General features: G+C 44.9%; 1 protein-coding gene across 1 annotated transcript; it reads left to right on the plus strand.

Moving 5' to 3' along the window:
- Positions 1-1,153: 1,153 nt before the first annotated feature.
- On the plus strand, positions 1,154-21,095 carry LGI3 (leucine rich repeat LGI family member 3). The gene is made up of 8 exons (XM_026690747.2): positions 1,154-1,594; positions 8,465-8,536; positions 10,987-11,058; positions 12,477-12,548; positions 13,564-13,635; positions 15,130-15,299; positions 17,126-17,290; positions 18,439-21,095. Exons 1-8 carry the CDS (start codon positions 1,383-1,385, stop codon positions 19,254-19,256), a joined length of 1,653 nt encoding a protein of 550 aa, XP_026546532.1. The 5' UTR covers positions 1,154-1,382; the 3' UTR covers positions 19,257-21,095.
- The last annotated feature ends 1,237 nt before the right edge of the window (positions 21,096-22,332 follow it).

Raw genomic sequence — 22,332 nt, forward strand, 5'->3', positions numbered from 1 at the left:
TCATGACTGCAGCAAGAAAAGTCGTAAAATGGGGCCGAACCCATTCAACAACTATTTCACATGCCAAGAGAAAATTTTGCGTTCACTCGTGAGTTGTCGTAAGTTGAGAACTGCCTGTGCGTACGTTCAGTTGCTCATTTGGATATATGATGCTGAATAGGCTGTGATATGAACGTAAACTTAGTAAGAAATGTATACAAATATTAACATGTGCACAAGATCTATGTACCCAGTTGACACACTGACTGTATAACTGAAAGATGGTTTTGTTTTGTTAAAATAATATTATATAAAATATATATATTTATATATATATATATATATATATATATATATATATATATATCTGGTGGGTATGAGGTGTGGTGTGTTGTCATTTCTTGATTCAACTCCATCAACCAATATATCTATATATCTATATATCTACATATCTACACCTCTCTCTCTCTCTCTCTCTCTCTATCTATCTATCTATCTATCTCTCTATCTATCTATCTATCAATATCTATCTATCTATCTATCTATCTATCTATCTATCTATCTATCTATCTATCTATCTATCAATATCTATCTATCTATCTATCTATTCTATCTTCTGTGCAGCCCAACCCAAGCTGGCCCTTTTCAGCATCTTTGGCAGCACTAAGTGGCTCCTTCTTGCGTGGCAACCATTTATAAAATAAATCCCAACTCAAATGGTTGGAAAATAAAGTGAGAAATTAAATGATATTGTTATAATGACATACAATGCTGAACAGGCTGCAATGTGAATGTAAACTTAGTAGGAAATGTATACAAATATTAGTATGTGCACAAGATGTACATACCCAGTCGACACACGGAAAGAGGGTGTTGGTTTTTGCTTTTGTCCCCGTCCCCTCTGTGCCACCCGAGCCAACTTGTCCCCTCTTAGCATCTCTGGCAGCACCCAGCGGCTCCTTCTTGCCTTGGCCTTCCTCAAACGGCTCTTTGTCTTGGCTCCAAAGTTGGCGGAGAAGGCTCCCCTCTTTCAAACCCCCCTCCCACCCCAGGAGCCGCGGATGCCACGTGCTTTTCTTTCCCCTCCACCCATCCCGATGCCCTCGGGAGTCCCCAGCGCTTCCTTGGCCCCCTCCCCCCCCCGCCCGCCCTAGGCTGGCATTTGCAGCCCCGCTCCCGCGCCTCCCTCTCTGGCTGCTGCCACCCCCGCGCCGGGCGCACAAGCCGAGCGCTGCAGGGCTGAAGGATCCTCCCGCTTGGCCAGCAGCCGCAGCAACCAGCCAGCCAGCCAGCGGCGGAGCAAAGCCGGCCGGCCCGGAGGCGGCTGCGGGGGAGCCCAAAGCTCCGCCGGACCAGCAGCACCTGGACAGCGGCGGCGGCGGCGGCGCCGGGGAGAAGCCGCGATGGCTGGACCGCAACGCTGGAGCAAGGGGCGCTCCCTCCTCCTCCTCGCCTTGCTGGGCCTGCTTGGCTGTTGCTGCTGGGGGCCGGTCGCCTCCCGCCGAGCCCCCCGGCCGCCCCCGTGCCCGGCCAGCTGCTCTTGCACCCGCGACACGGCCTTCTGCGTGGACTCCAAGGCGGTGCCCAAGAACCTGGCGCGGGACGTGATTTCCCTGTAAGTGGCAACGCGGAGGTCCCTTGCTGTGGGTGTGGGTGTGGGGGGGGGGGGTGCGGGGTGGGGGGGGAGGAGGAGGGTTGTAAAGGGCACCCATTTGTCTGAAATGGTCTGGGGTCTCCTGCTTAGCGGCGGCGGGGGGTTGGACTAGATGACCTCTAAGGTCCCTTTCCAACTTCGTCCCTGGAGGCTTCCAAGAAGAGACTGGACTGCCATCTGTCAGAAATGGTGTAGGGTCTCCTTCTTTTTTGGGGGGTGGTGGTGGACTGGATGACCTCCAAGGTCCCCTTCTAACTTTATCCCTGGATGCTTTCAAGAAGAGACTGGACTGCCTATTCTATTCTATTCTATTCTATTCTATTCTATTCTATTCTATTCCTTTATTCCTTATTCTATTCTATTCATTCTACTCTACTCTACGTTACTCTACTCTATTCCTTATTCCTTTTTCTATTCTTTGTTCCTTATCCTATCCTATTCCATTCTATTCCATTCTATTCCTTTATTCCTTATTCTACTCTATTCTATTCATTCTACTCTACTCTTTTCTATTCCTTTATTCCTTTTTATATTCTTTATTCCCTATTCTATTCTATTCTATTCTATTCTATTCTATTCTATTCTATTCTATTCTATTCTACTCTACTCTACTCTACTCTACTCAGAGGTGGTATTCAGCATCTTCTCACTAGTTCTGGAGAACCGGTAGCGGAAATTTTGAGTCGTTTGGAGAACCGGCAAATACCACCTCTGACTGGAGATTTTACGGTATCCTTCTCCTGCCACACACCAAGCCACGCCCACAGAACCAGTAGTAAAAAAATTTTTGAATCCCACCACTGGTTGGAAGGTACCTTGAAGGTCATCCAGTCCAACCCTCTGCCCAAGCAGGAGACCCTACACCGTTTCTGACCGATGGCAGTCCAGTCTCTTCTTGAAAGCCTCCAGGGATGAAGCTCCCACAACTTCCGAAGGCAACTTCAGTTCCATGAGTTGATTGCTTTCCCTGTCAGCAAATTCCTCCTTATTTCCAAGTTGAATCTCTCTCCTTGTTCAGTTTCCATCCATTATTCCTTGTCTGGCCTTCAGGTGCTTTGGAAAATAGCTTGACCCCCTTCCTCCTCCTCTCTGGGGCAGCCCCTCAGATATTGGAAGACGGCTCTCCTGTCTCCCCTGGTCCTTCTCTTCACTAAACTAGCCAGGCCCAGTTCCTTTTTCACATTGAACCAGATGACCAAATGGTTCTTTTCAACTCTAGAAAATTCTAGGATGCGTTACATTTGCAGATTATCGTGGACAATGCGTGTCTATGTATATGCTCATTTGGCTTGGTCTTTGTGGCATACGAACATAGTAGCCACGCTTACTTAATACAGATTTAAATTTGAACATGGCATATAAAGCAAGCCACGGTTATTCTTAGCTCAAACCACTCTCAGATTGTTGTTTTGGGGGGCCTTAGAAAAAGAAATCTTATACTTGTTTAACGATAGGATATAATTTTAAGATACACTAGAAAATAAAATAACAAACTCCCGCATGCAGGGTCTTCCAGATGCCCAGAATTTGTCACTCGGTGGCACCGGCACAAGTTTCATGTGAATACATAACCATTAGTGACACGGAAGCATTTTGCAAGCACCTGCAATTGCCATAGGTAGCTGCTAGCCTAACTTCCTTAGCATTTTTGAAAAATAGTTCCTACTCACACTTGAAAAGATGAGGATTGGTCATCTTTGAATATAGAATAGCAGAGTTGGAAGGGACCCTGGAGGTCTTCTAGTCCAACCCCCTGCCTAGGCAGGAAACCCTACGCCACTTCAGACAAATGGTTATCCTACGTCTTCTTAAAAACTTCCAGTGTTGGAGCATTCACAACATCCGGAGACAAGTTATTCCACGGATTATTTGTTCTCCCTGTCAGGAAATTTCAGGTTCTCGGTTGCTTCTCTCCTTGATTAGTTTCCACCCGTTGCTTTTTGTCCTGCCATCAACCTTATGAGTTGAAGCAAGTCATGGTTCTCCCATCCAAGATATCTCAGCCCTGAAGACGAGAGGTTCTTCTCAAGCCATCCAAAGAACAGCTGTGCTCACACCACACCCTAAACCAAGTCAGTGCAAGTTTTAGCAGCTAAACAAGTTCGCCGCGAGTGTGTGTGAGTACACGTGTTTCGGTTCCATCAGAGGGTGCAAATCCAGCCTACGTGGTTTCTTTATGACTCAATGGAAATCCCAACCATGAGAAAACTAGATCAGCCTAGAACAGGGTGTCCAACCTTGGCAACTTTAAGACTTGTGAGACTTCAACTCCCAGAATGCCTCAGCCAGCTTTGCTGGCTGAGGCATTCTGGGAGTTGAAGTCCACAAGTCTTAAAGTTGCCAAGGTTGGACACCCCTGGCCTAGAAGATCTTGAGGGGGGTAGTGGTCGTCCAAGATGATCAGGTTTGAAGGATATCACAACTAAGTGTCAATTTGTGGATATGGTTTGAAATATTGTTAAGTTGCGTGACTGGATTATGGGCAGCAGAGTTCCCTAATATTCCAAAATGAAGTTCTGTGAACATTAAGAAGAGAAGTCACCATATGTGGTCTCCTATCTAGTGACATGATAGCAGTCTTCCAATCTCTCAGGGGCTGCCCCCAAAGAAGAGGGAGCCAAGCTATCCTCCAAAGCAAATGAGGGCAGGACAAGAAGCAATAAATGGGTGGAAACTAATCAAGGAGAGGAGCAACTTAGAACTAAGGAGGAATTTCCTGACAGTTAGAAGAAATAACCAGTGGAACAACCTGCCTCCAGAAGTTGTAAATGCTCCAACACTGGAAGTTTTTAAGAAGAGATTGGATAACCATTTGTCTGGAGTGGTGTAGGGTTTCCTGCCTAGACAAGAAGTTGGGCTAGAAGACCTCCAAGGTCCCTTCCAACTCTGTTTATTCTATTCTATTCTACATGTACAAGGACCTGGAGTAGGACAAGCTGAAAAACAAATACCAGTAACAAGGAAGACATTTTTTGTTAGAATGCTTAGAGAAACTTGCTAAGGGTTACAACTCTTGAGAGCAGAATAATTCCGCGTAATAGGGGTGAGTGGGTGAGCTCCCCTTCTGGAGACTCATCTCGGCAGAAGCTGGGTGGTGACATGTCAAGTGTTGCAGATTCCTTCTCTAATGGCTTTGCTTTAGTGGGCTGGGACAGATGACCTTCAAGGGTCTCTCCAGTTCTTTAAACCTGCAAGAGTCTATTTCTGCCGTGTTGCACAATGCCAATCCTTAGGTGAGATGGGCGGTATAGAAATGCGATAAAGGAATACAATTTTGATTGCATTTAGTTGGGGTGCCCTTACGGTCACATTGGGACCTCTGGGTGGTGTCCGCAGGCTTTCCAACCTCCTTTTCCTCGTGATGACCCAAAGGCAACCCAGCCAGATAATCAATAAGAGTCCCTTTATTATCTCCAACTTTCCCCCCAATGCCCTGGTTACCTTCTGGCTGGAGAAAAACTCTCCCAGAAACAGCCTTTGACTGCAGAAAATTAAGTCCAAAACATGAGCAACACAAACTGTAACGTAAAGTCCAAACAAGCCAAACTGGAGTAATTAGTTTGGCAAGGCAGGAGCAAGAATCTCAGGCTTGAAGGCACCGCAAAACTCACACAGTTGGGAAGACACCAGGAACACAGAAGCCACAACAGCACAGGATAAAGTCACGTTTGCTCCCAGCAGCCTGCCTTTCTTATCAACTCTCTTCCCAGCTGTGGCTAATGAAGTGAATCAGGGCCCTTTCCTCCCCCGTAAGCCATGCAACCCATGTTGCTCCCTTTTCCATTCCTCTCTGCGTGCCCTAGGATGGAGAAGGGGTGGGCCTGGGTCTTCCTCTGAACCCCGTCTCCCTTGTTCTACCTCTTCCCTGCTCTGCCCAGCCGGACTTTGCCCTTCCCCAGTTTCCTCCACAGCCAACGGAGCCACACTCCCACTCCCTGTGTCAGCTGTTCATCTTCCTCCTCAGATTCAGACTCCGACAGGGGCATGACAATCCTCCAGCCAAGTGTCATCCGAGGTGCTTGACTTCCATCAGCCTCCAGTAGCAATAATCTCTAAGCTATCCAGAAAACACCATCATGCATCATTCAACATATCCCTCCCCCCTCCCCCACTTCAGTTTGCCCCCTGGTGCAAAGGAGTTTGAGGAACCTCTCAAATATTCAGAATATTAAACACCTTCAGGCATTCCCTCCTGCTTACAGGCCAACATTGCGGCAGCCTTTCCAGCCAAATCTAACCCCACCCGCCCGGAAACGGTTGGGATGCGAGGCGACAGGCCCACCTGTGGGCCAGCATTGATTTGCTGAAGTGCTCTGGGGGCTCCTTGCCAAGCTGCATTCATGAATCACAACAGACAGAGAGAGCACTCAAGGCTTCCTCCTCTCCACCTCGGGGGGTGTCCTAGTGGCGCAGTTTCTCAGCCACAGGACAGAGACACAAGCCAGCTTTGTGGGGGGGGGGGGAGGGAGAACCCCCGAAGCCTTGGGTAGGGGAGTCCACAGGGGAGTGCTCAAAAGAATCAAGTGTCAGCTTTGGAAGCCATATTGAGACCAGTTGCTCCCACGCTGCCACCTTCTTGAGCCTGGGAAAGCGGGAGGGGGGAATTTCTTGGAGTGTATGTAGTTAGACAGAACAACATTCTTTTTCTAATTCAAGGTCATGTTATTTCTGCACATAAGTGAGAGGAAGTCTCAAGTTGGGACGGATGGTGATTGGGGCATGTGCAGGGATGGATTTGTAGTTCAAGGAAGCCCGGAATTTTCAGATTCGGGATTCTCACAGTTGTGCCAGTTTACCGTCTAAATAAAAGGAATTTTTGATAAGATGTCTGTCTTGGAGTTGTTTGGAGTCAAGGTTTGCTGAAACGCCGACATCAAGGGGTTAAAAGGAGTTGCAAGATACCAGAGAAGCAGGAAAGACGCACCAAAAAGGGAATAGTTGAAATTCTAAAAAGAACAAGGGACGATGGATAGATATAGAATATTTTTTAACATGGTGGTTATTTTATTAAGTGTTAGAAGTAGAAAGCACAAAAATTGGGAAAATAGTATTATGTATACTGAACTATAATAGAAAATATTAGAACAACTACGTATCCACAAATGTTAGAAGTTGAAAGATGATGATTATGTATATTTAAATGATACTATCATGATCAGAATTGTGTGTAAAGTATATTGACCCAGAGAAGACACTGTCCACCAAGCACTTTTGAAAAGAAAATAATAATAAATAAAATTATTTTAAAAAAAAACAATCAAGGGGAGGGCTTTAGTTAGAACAACAGAGTCAGAAGGGACCTTGGAGGTCTTCTAGTCTACCCTCCACCCTGCTCAGGCAGGAAATCCTCTACCATTTCAGACAAAAGGGCTGGGACAGTGTGATGGATGCTGAGCTGCCATTTTGACTTATTTGACCCTAACGGATGGTAGTCCCAGAGGCCTCCTATGTACAGTTAGGAAAGCATTCTGGAAGACTCTGGGGTGGGGGTGGGGGAAGCTGTGCCCCTGGAGGCTCCTTCAAAGTGTCCCTGTGCAGGTGTTTTGACAAGCACCTGTGTGTGACATTATGCAAATGTCTCCATAAATCATGCAAATGACACCAGTGCAATTTCCCCCTTTTTCCCTCCCAAGTGAATTTCATGGAATTTTCTGGGAACAAAGTCGATTCTTCGATATATATTTCCCCCCTCCCCACTTTCACAGTTTAATACGGCCTGGTATTTTCCTAGGGCTATATTGATATGAATTATTATTTATTTAAATATTTTGAAATACGATTTTTAAAAAAATACATTTTGAAATATGATTTGGGTACATATTTTGAAATATTGCTGTTATTGAATGTTTGTTTGTTGTAATTGATTTAAATATTTACTATTTCAATGTTATGAAACAGGAAATTCTGATACTGCTGTTATTTGTTTTAATGCCAATGAGTAATGCTTTAATAAGAAACATTATTCAACTAATTTATTTATATTTCTTTTGACATAAATACACAGAAAGGTTAATAAATGGTTTAAGATAATTAAGCATTAAGTATTTTAAATTTAAAAAGTTAGCACTCAAGAGCCGCCAAATTCAGTGAGGTGCTGCCATCTAGCTGGCCAATGTTCTATACATTTGATGGCTACAAGTTTTTTTGGGGAAAAGATTGACCAAGACGTTGATCTGTCTTGATAGGCTTGCATTTCTCAGGCTGGCTTTGGAGACGGCTCCCCAAACACAACAAGCCCTCTGTAGTGGAAGCAATTATTCCTTTATTAGGAGTGCCGGCAGCCCCGGCCAAAAGGTTTCTCACCGTAGGCTAACAAGTCTGTCCGGCAGGGGAGATGAATAGTCGTCTGTCACATCTGTTCATCTCCGCCCCCTGCCTTTGATCCCCAGAGCTCGGGTGGGGCTTCGCTAGCAGCAGTGGCTCTTCTGTTCCAAGGACCGGCCCATAGATTTCCACTGCTCTCCTCTCCTCTGCATCCACGCGTCAGGCACTGGACCCAGCTGTTCCTCTTCTTTCTCATCAGCCACCTCCAGACCTGGGGGCTGTTGACTCCCCATCTGAGGGCTGATGGACAGCCCAGGCTCCGCCCCTGTCTCCCTCTCTCTGCCATCTCCATTCCCGCTACCCCCTTGAAGCTCCCTGGTTGCCCTGATGCTCACCCTAACTCCCACGCCTCCCCCTCTTCCTCTGATTTGGTGGCTGGCGGCCGACAGGCCACAACAGGTGGCTTCAGACCCTGTGAGTGCAGGCAGCCCAGCCAGAGGGGCTGCTCTGGGGCACCAGGCTCTGCCGTGACTCCCCGCTGATTTCTGTCCCCCTCCTCTTTTGCAGGACCCTGATCAACGCAGGCTTCAGCGAGTTGAAGGAAGCGGCCTTTGCACACCTTCCATCCCTGCAGTTCCTGTACGTCTCTCTGACCAACAGTTGCCTGAAGAAGGGGAACGGGAGGCCCGGGTGGTCAATGCGGAGCCCCCACCAAAGAGCTTCCCCGGGGGAATGCCTGCCTAGGAGCATTTGGCCATGGGAATTTCTCGGGAGCCGGCAGGAGGGCAGAGGTCCCGTCTTGCCATGGCAAGCGCCACAAATCCTCCTTCCTGGCACTACGGCATTCTTGGCGACCGGGTTTCTCAACCTTGGCAACTCTCTGACGGGTGGCCTTCACCTCCCAGAATTTCCTTGCCAGCCAGTTGGGAGTTGCCCAGGTTGAAAGACGCTCCCCAAGGAGTAAGTAGAGTTTGATGGTTTCTAGGACCAGATGTGAGGATCCCCAAGTTCTTATATTTCATTGACAAGCTGATTCAATTATTAAAATGTTCCTATATGAGGTCTAAGAGTTCTACCTTTGCAAGGATCAACTTTAAGACCCGAAGGCAAGGTTTTGCATAGAATGGCTTTCCACCCCTGGAGGAGAGGCGGCTCCATTGGAGTGGGGGCAGGGGCTGACTTTGAAGATGTGCTGCCTTTCACCTCCAGATGTTCCCTTGATGCTACACTGCACAGTCTCTTAACAGTTATCCGTGAACTGGCTGTGCTAGTTCAACCCCAAGCGTCACTGGTGTTCCAGTTCAGATAAACGTTTGCATATGCCTGAGTTGCTAAGTGGGTCATTTGTTTCTGGAAGGAGCTGAGATGAGGGTAGAGAGAAAGGGATACTGCAGTAGCAAAGAACGATGGAAAAGGGGTTTGAAAAAGTCAAAAGGGCCGTAGGATGACACAGTAGAAGCCTCACGCCCTTTAAGGTGTGTCGCAGTGGGGGGTGTGCAATAAATATCATTGTACTGAAATAACATGCTGTGTTGTACTAAAATGGAGCCATCTCTCTGACTATCTATCAACTACCTACCTACCTACCAATCTATCTACTTATCTATTTATCTATTTATCTATCTATCTATCTATCTATCTATCTATCTATCTATCATCTATCTATCTATCTATCTATCTATCTATCTATCTATCTATCTATCTATCTGTCATCTATCTATCTATATCTATCTATCTATTTATCTATCTATCTGTCATCTATCTATATCTATCTATCTATCTATCTATCTATCTATCTATCTATCTATCTATCTATATCTGTCTGTCTATCTATCTATCTATCTATCATCTATCTATCTATCTATCTATCTATCTATCTATCTATCTATCTATCTATCTATCTATCTATCTATCTATCTATCTATCTATCTATCTATCTATCTATCTATCTATCATCTATATATATCTATCTATCTATCTGTCTGTCTGTCTATCTATCTATCTATCTATCTATCTATCTATCTATCTATCTATCTATCTATCTATCTGTCTGTCTGTCTATCTATCTATCTATCTATCTATCTATCTATCTATCTATCTATCTATCTATCTATCTATCTATCTATGTCTGTCTATCTATCTATCTATCTATCTATCTATCTATCTATCTATCTATCTATCTATCTATCTATCATCTATCTATCATCTATCTATCTATCTATCTATCTATCTATCTATCTATCTATCTATCTATCTATCATCTATCTATCTATCTATCTATCATCTATCTATCTGTCTATCTATCCCTGCCTGCCTGCCTGCCTGCCTATCATCTATCTACCTACCTATCTGTCATCTATCTCCCTACCTGCCTACCTGCCTACCTATCATCTATCTACCTATCTACCTACTACCTACCTATTATCTATCTATCTATCTATCTATCTATCTATCTATCTATCTATCTATCTATCTATCTATCTATCTATCTATCTATCTATCTATCCATCCATCCATCCATCCATCTATCTATCTCTATCTAACACCTCACCCACCTACCTACCTACAATCTATCTATCATTTATTTGCTTGGTGTTGATCTAGCAAAGCCAGTTCATAGATAATTGTATCTGTATGTTTTGCATGACTTTTTCTTCTTCTTTTGGTTGTGTGTGTGTGTGTGTGTGTGTGTGTGCATGCATGCATGTATATATATATATACACACACCCAGACACACCCAGAAAAGAAGAAAAAGTCATGCAAAATACAACTGCATGATCCAAGCCCCATCCCTTTTAAGGTGTATTCCAACGTAGGTAAAAAAGGGAGGTGCTTGGATCATGAAATGGTGGGGGGGCACTGTCATCACCCCTCCCTCCAACATCCTGATGTCTTAAAGGGCCTGTTAAGAGTTCAGTAATCCCAGCTAAGTGTAAAAAAATGAGCTGCAATGAAAAATGCATTGAAAATAATCTGCAGTGCTGCTATTTGGGAAACCTTGAACACAACCTGGGTTGGCTCTTTTGCCTGTCTCAGGTGGTTCCCTGGCCAGTTTTAACACTTCTTCTTTTTTTGTTGTTTCTTGCAGCCTGCTGAATTCCAACCAATTTTCCTTGATCAGAGACAATGCGTTCACCGGCCTTTCTCACCTGCAATACCTGTACGCAATATTGGCAGACTTTCTCCGGCTCTTAGTCAGAATGTGGGGTGACCTGGGCCCAACTTTTTTTCGGGTGGGGTGGGGTGGGAGAAAGGACACCCTGCACAAGGGCATGCAAACCTCAGGCAGGGTTAAAATACGAAGGTCTCAGCTGGAGAAATAGGGAAGAATTGCAGGAAGGATCTGGAAGTCACCGACCCACACAGACATACTGAAAGCAACCTGGCACCAGATCCATTCCTCTGCCTTCTCAATGACAGCACCTAGGTCTTCCTCTTTGGCCTAAGAACTACAGGTGGACACTTCCTCGTTAGCATGGGAAGATCCTTCCTCTGGCCTAGGCCGGCTCATCTAGGCCTGCAAAAAGACCAACCCTGTTAATAACCTTCTATAGACAGGTTATTCTGCTGGTTACAGAGCACCTGTACACTGAGGTACCCATCAAATCAGAGGTGGTATTCAGACGGTTCGGACCAGGAGCAGAAAATTTGAGTAGTTTGGAGAACCGGCCACTCCCACATCTCACTGGCCCCGCCCCCATCTATTCCCCGCCTCCCAAGTCCCAGCTGATTGGCTGGGTCTTCTTTGGTTGCCCTGCCCAGGAGAACGGAGCTGGAAAGCAGGTCAGTGGGGTGCGGAGGGAAAGGGGATTTTGCAGTATCCTTCCCCAGCCACGCCCACCAAGCCAAGCCACGCCCACCAAGCCACACCCACCAAGCCAAGCCACACCCACAGAACCAATTGTAAAAAAATTTGAATTCCACCACTGACTTAAATCCCATGTTGGATCTTTGCCATGAAGCAAAGCCCACCCACCCACCTTGATCAGGGAGAGGGAACATTTGTCCTATGAGTATCAACTCTGGGCGTCAATATCCCCTGCAGGGGCATCTGCTGCCTCTGTATTTTAGCCCAGGTGTCATGGAAAGGGGGGTTGGCACCCTCAAAGAAGGAAAGGATGGAAGTTAGGGACTGTATTTGAGGGGCATCTGGACCAGTGGTAGGATTCAAATTTCTTTTACTACCGGTTCGGTGGGCGTGGCTTGGTGGGCGTGGCAGGGGAAGGATACTGCAAAATCCCCCTTCCCTCCCCACCCCACTGACCTGCTTTCCAGCTCCGTTCTCCTTTTGCAGGGCAACCTAAAGAGACCCAGCTGGGACTCAATGGGAGGCAGAGAAGAGATGGGGTTGGCGGGGCCAGTCAGAGGCGGAATTTGCTGGTTCTCTGAACCACTCAAAATTTCTGCTACTGGTTCCCCAGAACTGGTCAGAACCGGCTGAAGACCACCTCTGATCTGGACCTTCTTTGGAAAAACATGGGCGAAGGGAAAGTGGGGCTGGGGGCGTGATGGAGAACATATCGATGGAACCCTATCAAACTATGTCCCCTGCCATCTTGTTTTTTTTAATTTCCTCAGGTTCATCGAGAACAACGACATCCGGTCTCTGTCCAAAAACGCCTTTCGTGGGCTTAAGTCCCTGACACACCTGTGAGTTCTCACCTGCACGAATGCACACCGCTCATTTCACACATATCTGGCTAAAGTGTCTTCAGAATAGAATAGAATGAATGAGCTGGAAAGGGTCTTCTAATCCAGCCCCTTGCCCAAGCAAGAGACCCCATACTATTTCAGACAAATGATTATCCAGCCTCTTCTTAAAAACCTCCAGTGATGAAGCACCCACAAGTTCTGGAAGGAAGTTTTTCCACTGGTTAATTGTTGAGAAGATTCTCCTTAGTTCTAGGCTGCATCTCTCCTTGGTTGGTTTCCATCATTTCTTATCCTGCCCTCTGGCGCTTTGGAAAATAAATTGACCCCCTCTTCTTTGGGGCAGCCGCTCAAATACTGAAATACCACTATCACGTCCCCCCTAGTCCTTTTTTCTCTAGACTGGTCAAACCCCAATCCTGCAACCGTTCTACATATGTTTTAGTCTCCCATGTTCAGTCATTTATATGCCAAATATTAGCTGTTATTTATAAAAATTATCTGCCATTTATCTGTTAAATATTATCTGTTATTGACAAAAATTACCTGCCATTTATATGTTAAATATTATCTAGGCAGATTACAGATTAATAGAGTTGGAAGGGACCTTGTTATTTCCAAAAAACATTTACAAACGTCTTGGTAAAAAGTGAAGCAACAACAACAACCCCATGCTGTCGATCTTCATAGTGATCGAGACCCCTAAGATAAATTAAGTAAATTCTGATTGTTGAAGGAATTCTTTTCCTGAGAAGGAGGCTTCTGTTTTTCCAGCTCATTTTTAAGGTCCGAGTTTCTCTACCTTGAATGAAAAGTGGAAGAGTCCTAGGATTTTACTTTTCTGTTGCACAACTCTTCGTCACTCTTGCAAAGAACGGACATTTGCACATTGAAGGATGTTCCAAAAACACAATTGCAGCCCCACCCTGCCAGCCTCCCTTTCATTGTTACATCTTTATGTGAGGTTCATGAAATGTTTGGCATAACATAGTCGTCTTTCCCTCTTTTCTTCTAGATCTTTGGCCAACAACAACCTGCAGACACTGCCCAGAGATCTCCTGAAGCCTTTGGATATCCTTAGTGATCTGTGAGGGTCTCTTCTGGTTGTGAATGCTATAAAAATAACAGGAACAGGAATAACAGTACATGGATGTCCATTAGATGGGCAACGTGACATCATCATGCAAATTGCACAAATTACATAATTTGCACCATTTGTACTATAATCTCATGATGCATGCAACATTATTGTGTATTCTACTATAGTCTGGCTAATTCTTTCTGGAACTAGAAATGTCTGATTGTTAATTTCATCAGTATAATAACCTAAGATAGTTGTAATTAATGGGAAGGCTTTGGACAAAACAAGCCACATGGGACAATTAAAGACAAGGCTCCAAAATCAATTGATGTAAATAATGAATGGAACAGGAGGGAACATAATTTAAAGACACCTCTATTATTTTTCCACTGAAACCACAGACGAGAATCTATATGACTGGACATTGTTCCAGATTTTTAAAGATATAAGTTGCACACTTCCTCAGCCCAATTCCATATAAATTAAGAGAATAATAAATGGGAGACAATGACAGCTGAATTCCCATTTCCCTGGAGGGCACTAATGCTCCAAACCTTAATTTGTCTAACATAAAACATTCCATAAAAAATGGACAGTATTGGTCTACGTTATGGATGGCACAACATTTTCTGTCCTCATCTTCTGCTGATTAAATTATCAGGAATCATCCTAACTTTTTTGAGGCCGTAACATTCCCCGGTTGTGCATGTGGTTTAGCTTGTACTGACTGTCCAAACAATGTAAGGTTTATGGTTCCATACCCAAGTGCAGCAAATGGCTTAGTTCAGTAAAGCAAGTGGTGTGAAGCAGGGGTGGGATTCAAATTTTTAACAACCGGTTCTGTGGGCGTGGCTTAGTTGGTGGGCATGGCTTGGTGGTCATGTGACTGGGTGGGCGTGGCCAACTCAATATCACTCACATCGAGGCATGCATCTCCTCGCCTGGCCACTCATGACTGTGGGGATGCTGCAACAGTCGTAAGTGTGAAAAACCGTCATAAGTCACTTTTTTCAGTGCCATTGTAACTTTGAATGGTCACTCCACACAAGCAAAGGACCAGCAAAGGAGGGGGAAAAAAACTCCAGAGAAGTTCCTGAGACAGGAAGTCTAGTCCTGCCAAGAATGTAATAAGGGTTAATGGAGAGACAGTTTCTGTAAGCAACACCAGAATGTTTCCTTCCTGCCTTCCTTACAGGATTAGCCCAGTAATTTCTTCTAACAACCAGTTCTCCGAACTGCTTAGAATGTTAACAACCGGTTCTAGCGAATAGTTGCGAACTGGTAGAATCCAATCCCTGGTGTGAAGGCAAACCTTTGGGATGAAGGCCTCACACCAGAGACAAAGATGCTAGAACTGAATTTACACTTGCAGTTCTTCCATGAGAGAAGTGACCCCCGTTTCCACACTTGCATTCCCAATCCCTTTCTTTGAGGTCTACAAGGCCTCGAGCTGAGATGGAGAAGGTTCAATGACGGTCCCCACATTTTCCATCCCCACAGAGACCTTCGGGGCAACTCTTTGACTTGCGATTGCAAGATCAAGTGGCTGGTCGAGTGGATGGAGAACACCAACGCAAGCATGCCTGCCGTTTTCTGTGGAGGTCCCCCGCAGTACCAAGGCCAGAAGGTCAGAGACCTTCCCCTGAAGAACTTCGACTGTATCACCACAGGTAGGAATTCGGGGGCCTTTGCGCTGCTGTCTTAAGAAACGGGATCAGAACTCACAAATTAGGTCAACATTGGACGGATCAAATGTCCACACATGTCCCCCAGCTGCTTCCGGGGCTTAGGATGAAGTTGGCTCAATTTCCTTGACAACTTCCAAACATTTATAAAGGTTATCTAGTGAGATGAGAAGTTGCTGGTGCAAACATTTCCTATTTCCAGAGGTGTCACAGGCGTAGGGATGGATTTATTTGTAAAATTACAAGATTTGGGTTAGTTAACCTAAAAAGTATTATTGACGTTATTTGACACATTTTCAGTGAGGATGCTGGAATTTCTAAAAAAAAAAAAAAAAAAGGAAGATTGCATATATAAATGAGCTTCAATGTTGCCAAAGTTCACCTTGTCATCATCATCATCGTCTTTTAATGACCCCCATAATCCCTTCCTGGGTGGAGTCTGAGCAACTGAATGGAGCTTAATGTTTACTGGCCGGATGCCTTTCCTGTTGCCAATGTGGAGTTTTGTTCAGCAGATATACCGGTAATCTCATCGTGCCCAGAGAGAGAAATACGTGCTACTACCTAGGATTGAACTCACAGCCTCCTGATTGTGAGGCGAGGCCACCGCACCACTCCCAAAGTGCACCTTATGATCAGCTGATGTTTCAAATATAGTACGTCAAGGCCAAATTATGTTCAAATATAGGACATTAACTTATTCTGAAATTGTCATTATGTGCTATCTAAAGAGGCCTTTCCTGGCACTAACGCTCAAACTTTCATTACCAGGAAAAAAATATTTTTCAGTCTGGAATAATAGTTTCAATGAAGTCATCTTCTTTTAAATATTTGTTGTACTGATTTATTGTAAAGCCACATAAATTGCAACCCTTGTAATTGGGCAAAAGTCATCATATATTTATCAAGTAAAAAGGAAGGAAATGACTGCACATTAAAATTGACACATATTTTAAAAAAGATCTATTGTGAGCGTTTTCAATGCTCCTGCATGGAGAAGATCCTTGGCTGGAAAGTATATTTTGTGATTCTGGTATCTTGATTGTAAATTCCTCCAGGCTTTACAGCAGAGGTCTCCAAACTTGTCAACTTTAAGACTTGGGGGACTTCCAACTCCCAGAATTCATAGCTGGCTGGAGAATTCTGGGAGTTGAAGTCCACAAGTCTTAAAGTTGCCAAGTTTGGGGACCCCTGAATTATAGTATTTTTTATTTTTTTTTGGCTAAAGGATTGAGTAAGTTTGAACGGATTTTGAAACTCGGTACACAGTTCATTTCACTGCAAGCTACCCAAAAATTTCTTTATTATTTGTCAAGCTTAAATGGAACCAGTCATTCAATCCTTATCTAAATGAAGTTTCTTGGGTACATGGTCGCAGCCAGTGGTGGAATTCAGCCAGTTCGCACCACTTTGGGAGAACCGGTTGCTAACTTTCTGAGCAGTTTGGTGAACTGGTTGTTGGAAGAAATCATTAGGGCGGAGAACCGGTTGTTAAATTCTTTGAATCCCACCATTGGTCCCAGCTTTGGGGCTGTGGGAGTTGGGCAATCTAATTGCAATAAATTTATCAACTTCCTGTTAGGAATAGCAGCCTTCTTCCGGAAACTGGAAAAAAAGCAAAAAGTTTTCGGTTTAAAAGTGCATTTTAGCCAAGCATATATTCAGATATGTAAGGTTTTTTTTTTTAAATTACTGCATGAATTCTGAGAGTTGAAGTCCACAAACCTTAAAGTTGCCAAGTTTGGGGACCCTTGCTTTACAGGGATCCCCTGAACACGTTTGGTTCTCCCCCTCCCTTCCCTTCCCACCAGATTTCGTGGTGCATCAGGTGCTGCCTTTCCAGTCCGTGTCCGCTGAGCCTTTCACGTACTCCAGCGACCTCTACGTGGCTCTGGCCCAGCCGAGTTCCAGCAGCTGCACCATCCTGAAGTGGGACTACGTTGAGCGCAAACTGCGGGATTTCGACCGCATCCCTGGTAAGGCGCCCCTGCAGGGCAAAACGGGACATCATTCACCCCGGTGTGGCTGGAAAGCAACCTGATTGGGTGCAGGTGACAGGGCAAGGGTCGAGGGGGAACCGTTTGCAGTCTGGAACGAGAAACCTTTAAGGGAGCAAGGCTCTCCAAAAGCTGTCAAAACCCTGCAGACTTGGTTAAAACATACTTTTATGACTGCCTATCTCAACAATATTAAACAAGAAGACCACAAATATATAAATATATATACATTTGTTTTCTGAGGTTCTCGCGGGTATTTGTATGCGGATCTTTGGTTATTCGGGTTTTCTCCCGCGTAAGATTGGAAGTATCTAGGCAACGTTTCGATGAAGTCTCATTCATCATCTTCAGGCTTGTGTCTTCGGCTCTGTGCTTCTCAGAGTAATGAAGCAGCTGCAAGCTCACATCACTCTGAGAAGCACAGAGCTGAAGACAGAAGCCTGAAGATGATGAATGAGACTTCATCAAAACGTTGCCTAGATACTTCCAATCTTACGCGGGAGAAAACCCGAATCAAAACACAACAAACCCTCTGTAGTTAAATCAATTATTCCTTTATTAGGAGCATTAGCAGCTCTGGCAAAAAGTTTCTCTCTCAACACAGGCTAATAAGTCCGTCTGGCCACATCTATTCATCTCCACCCCCTGCCTTTTATCCCCAGAGGTAGGATGTGGCCTTCGCTAGCAGCGGTGGCTCATCCTTCCCAAGGACCGGCCCATAGATTTCCACTGCTCTCCTCTCCTCTGCCTTCTGTGTACCCACGCATCAGGCACTGGGCCCAGCTGTTCCTCCTCTTCCTCATCAACCACCTCCAGACCTGGAGGCTGTTGCCTCTCCATCTGAGGGCTGATGGACGGCTCAGGCTTCGTCTTTCTCTCTCTCTCTCTCTCTCTCTCTCTCTCTCTCTCCCTCCCTCTCTCTCTCTCTCTCTCTCTCTCTCTCTCTGCCAGCTCCATTCCCACTTCCCCCTCAGAGCTCCCAGTTTGCCCTGTTGCTGACCCTGACTCCCATGCAGCTGCCTCCTCCTCCTCTGATTTGGCTGTTGGAGGGGCTGGCGGCCGACAGGCTACAACACACAAGCCGCACAATGCCGCAGTAACAATGCTTTCTCGTTCCTCTCTTGCAGCTCACTCTGCTGTTTATTGCAAGCCAATCGTGGTCGACTCCCGCCTGTATGTTGTGGTGGCTCAACTTTTTGGAGGCTCTTACATTTACCGCTGGGACACCAACATCGACAAGTTCATTAAGATCCAAGATATAGACAGCCAGAAGATCCGGAAGCCCAACGACATTGAGGCCTTCCAGATTGACGGCGAGTGGTTCTTCGTCATCGCGGACAGCTCTAAGGCGGGCTCCACCAGCCTCTACCGCTGGAACCAGAGTGGCTTCTACTCTCACCAGGACCTGCATTCGTGGCATCGGGACACGGACGTGGAGTACCTGGAGGTGGACGGGAAGCCTCGGCTGATCATCTCCAGCAGTTCCCAGGCCCCTATCGTCTACCAATGGAACCGCTCCCAGAAGCAGTTTGCCCACTGGGGGGATGTCGCGGAAGTGCTGGATGTCCAGATGGTCAAGCATTTCCAGATGAAGAGAGACCACTACTTATGCCTGAGCCGCTACATCGGAGACTCCAAGGTGGTCAGGTGGGAAGGGTTGCGGTTCACAGAGGTGCAGACCTTGCCTTCCCGAGGCTCCCTGGTGATGGAGCCGTTCCAGATATCCCAGCAACTTTACCTGGCTTTGGGGAGTGACTTTTCCTTTACCCACATCTACCTTTGGGATGAAGAGAAGCAAAAGTTTGTGAAGTTTCAGGAACTCTCTGTCCAAGCCCCACGGGCTTTCCAGCCCATCCCTTTGGAAGCCATGAGTGTCCTCCTAGCCCCCAGCTTCAAGGGGAACACGCTGGTTTACAAGCATATTGTCGTGGACCTCAGCTCTTAGGAGGGAGGAGTAATTTCCTCCTCACTTCTCCCCAACAGGCACCACACCAGCCCTCCTATTCTTCTGCTGAAGCACTGGCAGCATTCAGGGGCAACTGGGACACGGTTACACTTTCACTTTTACGTCCAATTCGACTGTTCCATAAAAGAATATGAAAGGACCTTATCCGCTTGGGCGTATCTTGCAAGAACTCTGGATTCGTTGCCTTTGGGTCCATGCAACAGAAACCCGTTCCTTCAGCTAGGCCCAAATTAAGTTGCCCAACAGTGAGATCACACAAGAGTTGCACATACTTTACCTATAGAGGCACACACTAATATATCCTCACAATCTATGCTATTTTCACTAGTATATCCTCATAGCTATGAAAATGACTTTTGGAGACGTTCGTTCAAGGACAGCGTGAATTGGCACCTTAGGTAGCAGTTGGTTTCCCTCAGAATAATTGCAAGAGGTTTCCACATTATATTTTAATCTGAAATTGTTATGTTTTGTGTTATTTGTGTTTACAGGCCACTACCATCACTCTCACCAAATCATTGTAATGTTTCCTTCACCTTTGCTGCTTCTAAGGGTTTGGTTTTTTTAGGAGATAATGGAGAGATACTCTCAACCGCCTCTGAACTCCTGAGTAGTTACTCACAAAGCAACACTTTGATGTACTCACACTTTGATGCAGTCACATTTCTGCTAAACGAGGACGGCCAGGATGAAGCATTCACATCTATTCATGTCTGTTTTGGAGGGTGTGTGTGTGGGGTGTGTGTGTGATGGTACCAAGATTTAGGGTGAATAGTCAAGCGTTATCACCTTCCTTTTTCATTTCATAGAACCTACACAATTACCTTTCCAAATACCATCTCAGCAAGATGGTTTTATAAAAAGCATCTGATAATTTAGGCTACCTTTTCCTGTCTTCCATAACAATATTGAGTGGGCCTGACTCGAGGTGGCATTTCTAAACAAAAGAAGTTCTGAGCTTAAATTGAAAATGGAAACCGAATAAAATCCTGTCAATGTCTGGCTCAGTAGAAAGTCATATTTTTTTTGAAGATGACTTATATCTTATATTGCCCCTTTTCCATCCAAAGTGTGTACCTGCAGATGCAATGGCTAATTTGAGGATCACCTTTCCACCCTGACCTACAACTACAAGTAATGAGAAAAATCCCACACTTAAGGCAGAACTTTTGTTAATAAGTGTCATTAATTTGAAGGAATGAATTCTTTATTTCCCATGTGTGATTAGACACACAAGGAATTTGTCTTGGTGCATATGCTCTCATATTTCTATCAATACCTTTATTTTAAATTTGGAGAATTTTGCCCTTAAACTGCTCTGTGCCTAAATCTTTCTGTAAAATCTATACTATCCAGACGTACTCTAATATTGGGTAAGAGTATTCAAAAATTATTCCAATATACTTTTTAGTTTTACCTGATCGAACAAGTGGCTGATGTTTGTGCTCAGGTGGGAACCGAGGTATCAGTTCTTCTGCCACCTATGCTCTCCTCATCCATCCCTCGTCACAAACTACGGGGCTATTGTGAATACCGGTTGAGTTGCGCTCCTGGTTCCCTTGGACCACAACATGTCTGTAGGAGAGAATGCCAGCCTCCTAGGATGTGGAGAGTGACATCCACTGGTTTGTCTCATTTTTAAACCTGCATGTTTTCCATTGTAAGAAAGTTACATTTCTAACTCGTGCAGTCACGGAGTGTTGAATGTGGAAGATTAGAAATCAAGGGGAAAAAAGTAATTAAGCCAATGTTCCAATGTTGCAAATGGGGTAACGTGCACCTAATTTATTTTATGCAATTAAAAAAATCTGACTGGTATGAGTCTTACTCATTATTTCAAAATAGGTCATCTTAAAAAACAAACAAACCCATTCAATAGTCATTCAAAGAAGGAAAAAATGAAATTCTTGTTATTTTTATACTTTTTAGGTGGGTATGTATGGATACATACATGCGTGTGGGCGCACACACACATTCCAACTTGCTTCCTACCCAAATGCCTAGTATATGCAGGATGAAGACAATAAAATTAGAGACAAAGGATACAGAAGCTTGAAGTTTATGGTCAGCTCACTTCTGGACAAATCACTGTTCAATTTATTAAGCACCTCCAGTAATGGAGCAACCATCACTTCTGTAAGTCTACAAAGACCAACAGTACATAGGAATGTCCCTAGGAAATTAAATATTTTGGATACTATGTTTTCTCGTGATAGTCTGGAAATGTAGGGCAGCGTTATAATCACCAAACAAACCATCAATGGGTGTTGGACTAAGGACGCAACCACCTAGGCCGTTCCTGCATTGACACCTGAACTTGGAACTTTTCAATTCATACATCCCTTCCTTAATATAAACTCTTCCTTTATAGAACTTCAGCAATAAAGAAGGTTTAACAACTTTGGGGGGGTTAACCAACTCTTTGTCCCCACACAGCTGGAACAGAGTGAGGCTTGCTAACTTTTGGCCATTCAGGAAAACTTTATTCAAGGAGAAAGAAGTGATCTGCTGCCCAAATGAAAATCTTTTTCCTGCTTCTGTGAAAGTGAGGGTTGCCTGCCAGGCACGTTTGCTTTCCTCCCAAGCTGAGCTCCTGATACCCATTGCTGATGTGCTCCTGGCATCATCCTGACCTCAGAATGCCCAGAGTTAATGTGGAGACAGCCATAAACCCTTTTAAATGATCCAGGTTTTTCTGACCAGTCTTTCCTGGATGCTCATCCACACAGGAGGTTATCATCAGTTTTTCCCATCGTATCAAAGAGACATTTTCTCTACTAGGGCAGGTAGGAATTGGGCTTTTCGCTCCTTGAAGAAATCCCTTCTTTCTCCAGAAGACTCATTCAGAGTCTTCTGCAGAACAATTAAAACTCAGACCACACGTTTCCTGGACAGTTTTTTTTAATCCCAGAGCTATAATGGCACTTAACAATGAATTTAAGGACCATCACCAGTGAGCTGTTGGACAGTGTTACCTGGTCTGTTGTGTGAATGCTTGTGTGTTTTTAGGAGGCGGGGGATTTTGGTGGATAGGGAGGTGTTTGGGGATTGTCAT

The sequence above is a fragment of the Notechis scutatus genome, chromosome 7 (assembly GCF_049901735.1).
Source record: "Notechis scutatus isolate UNSWTSFEM ecotype Mainland chromosome 7, rNotScu1.2, whole genome shotgun sequence".
Classification (NCBI taxonomy): Eukaryota; Metazoa; Chordata; class Lepidosauria; order Squamata; family Elapidae; genus Notechis; species Notechis scutatus.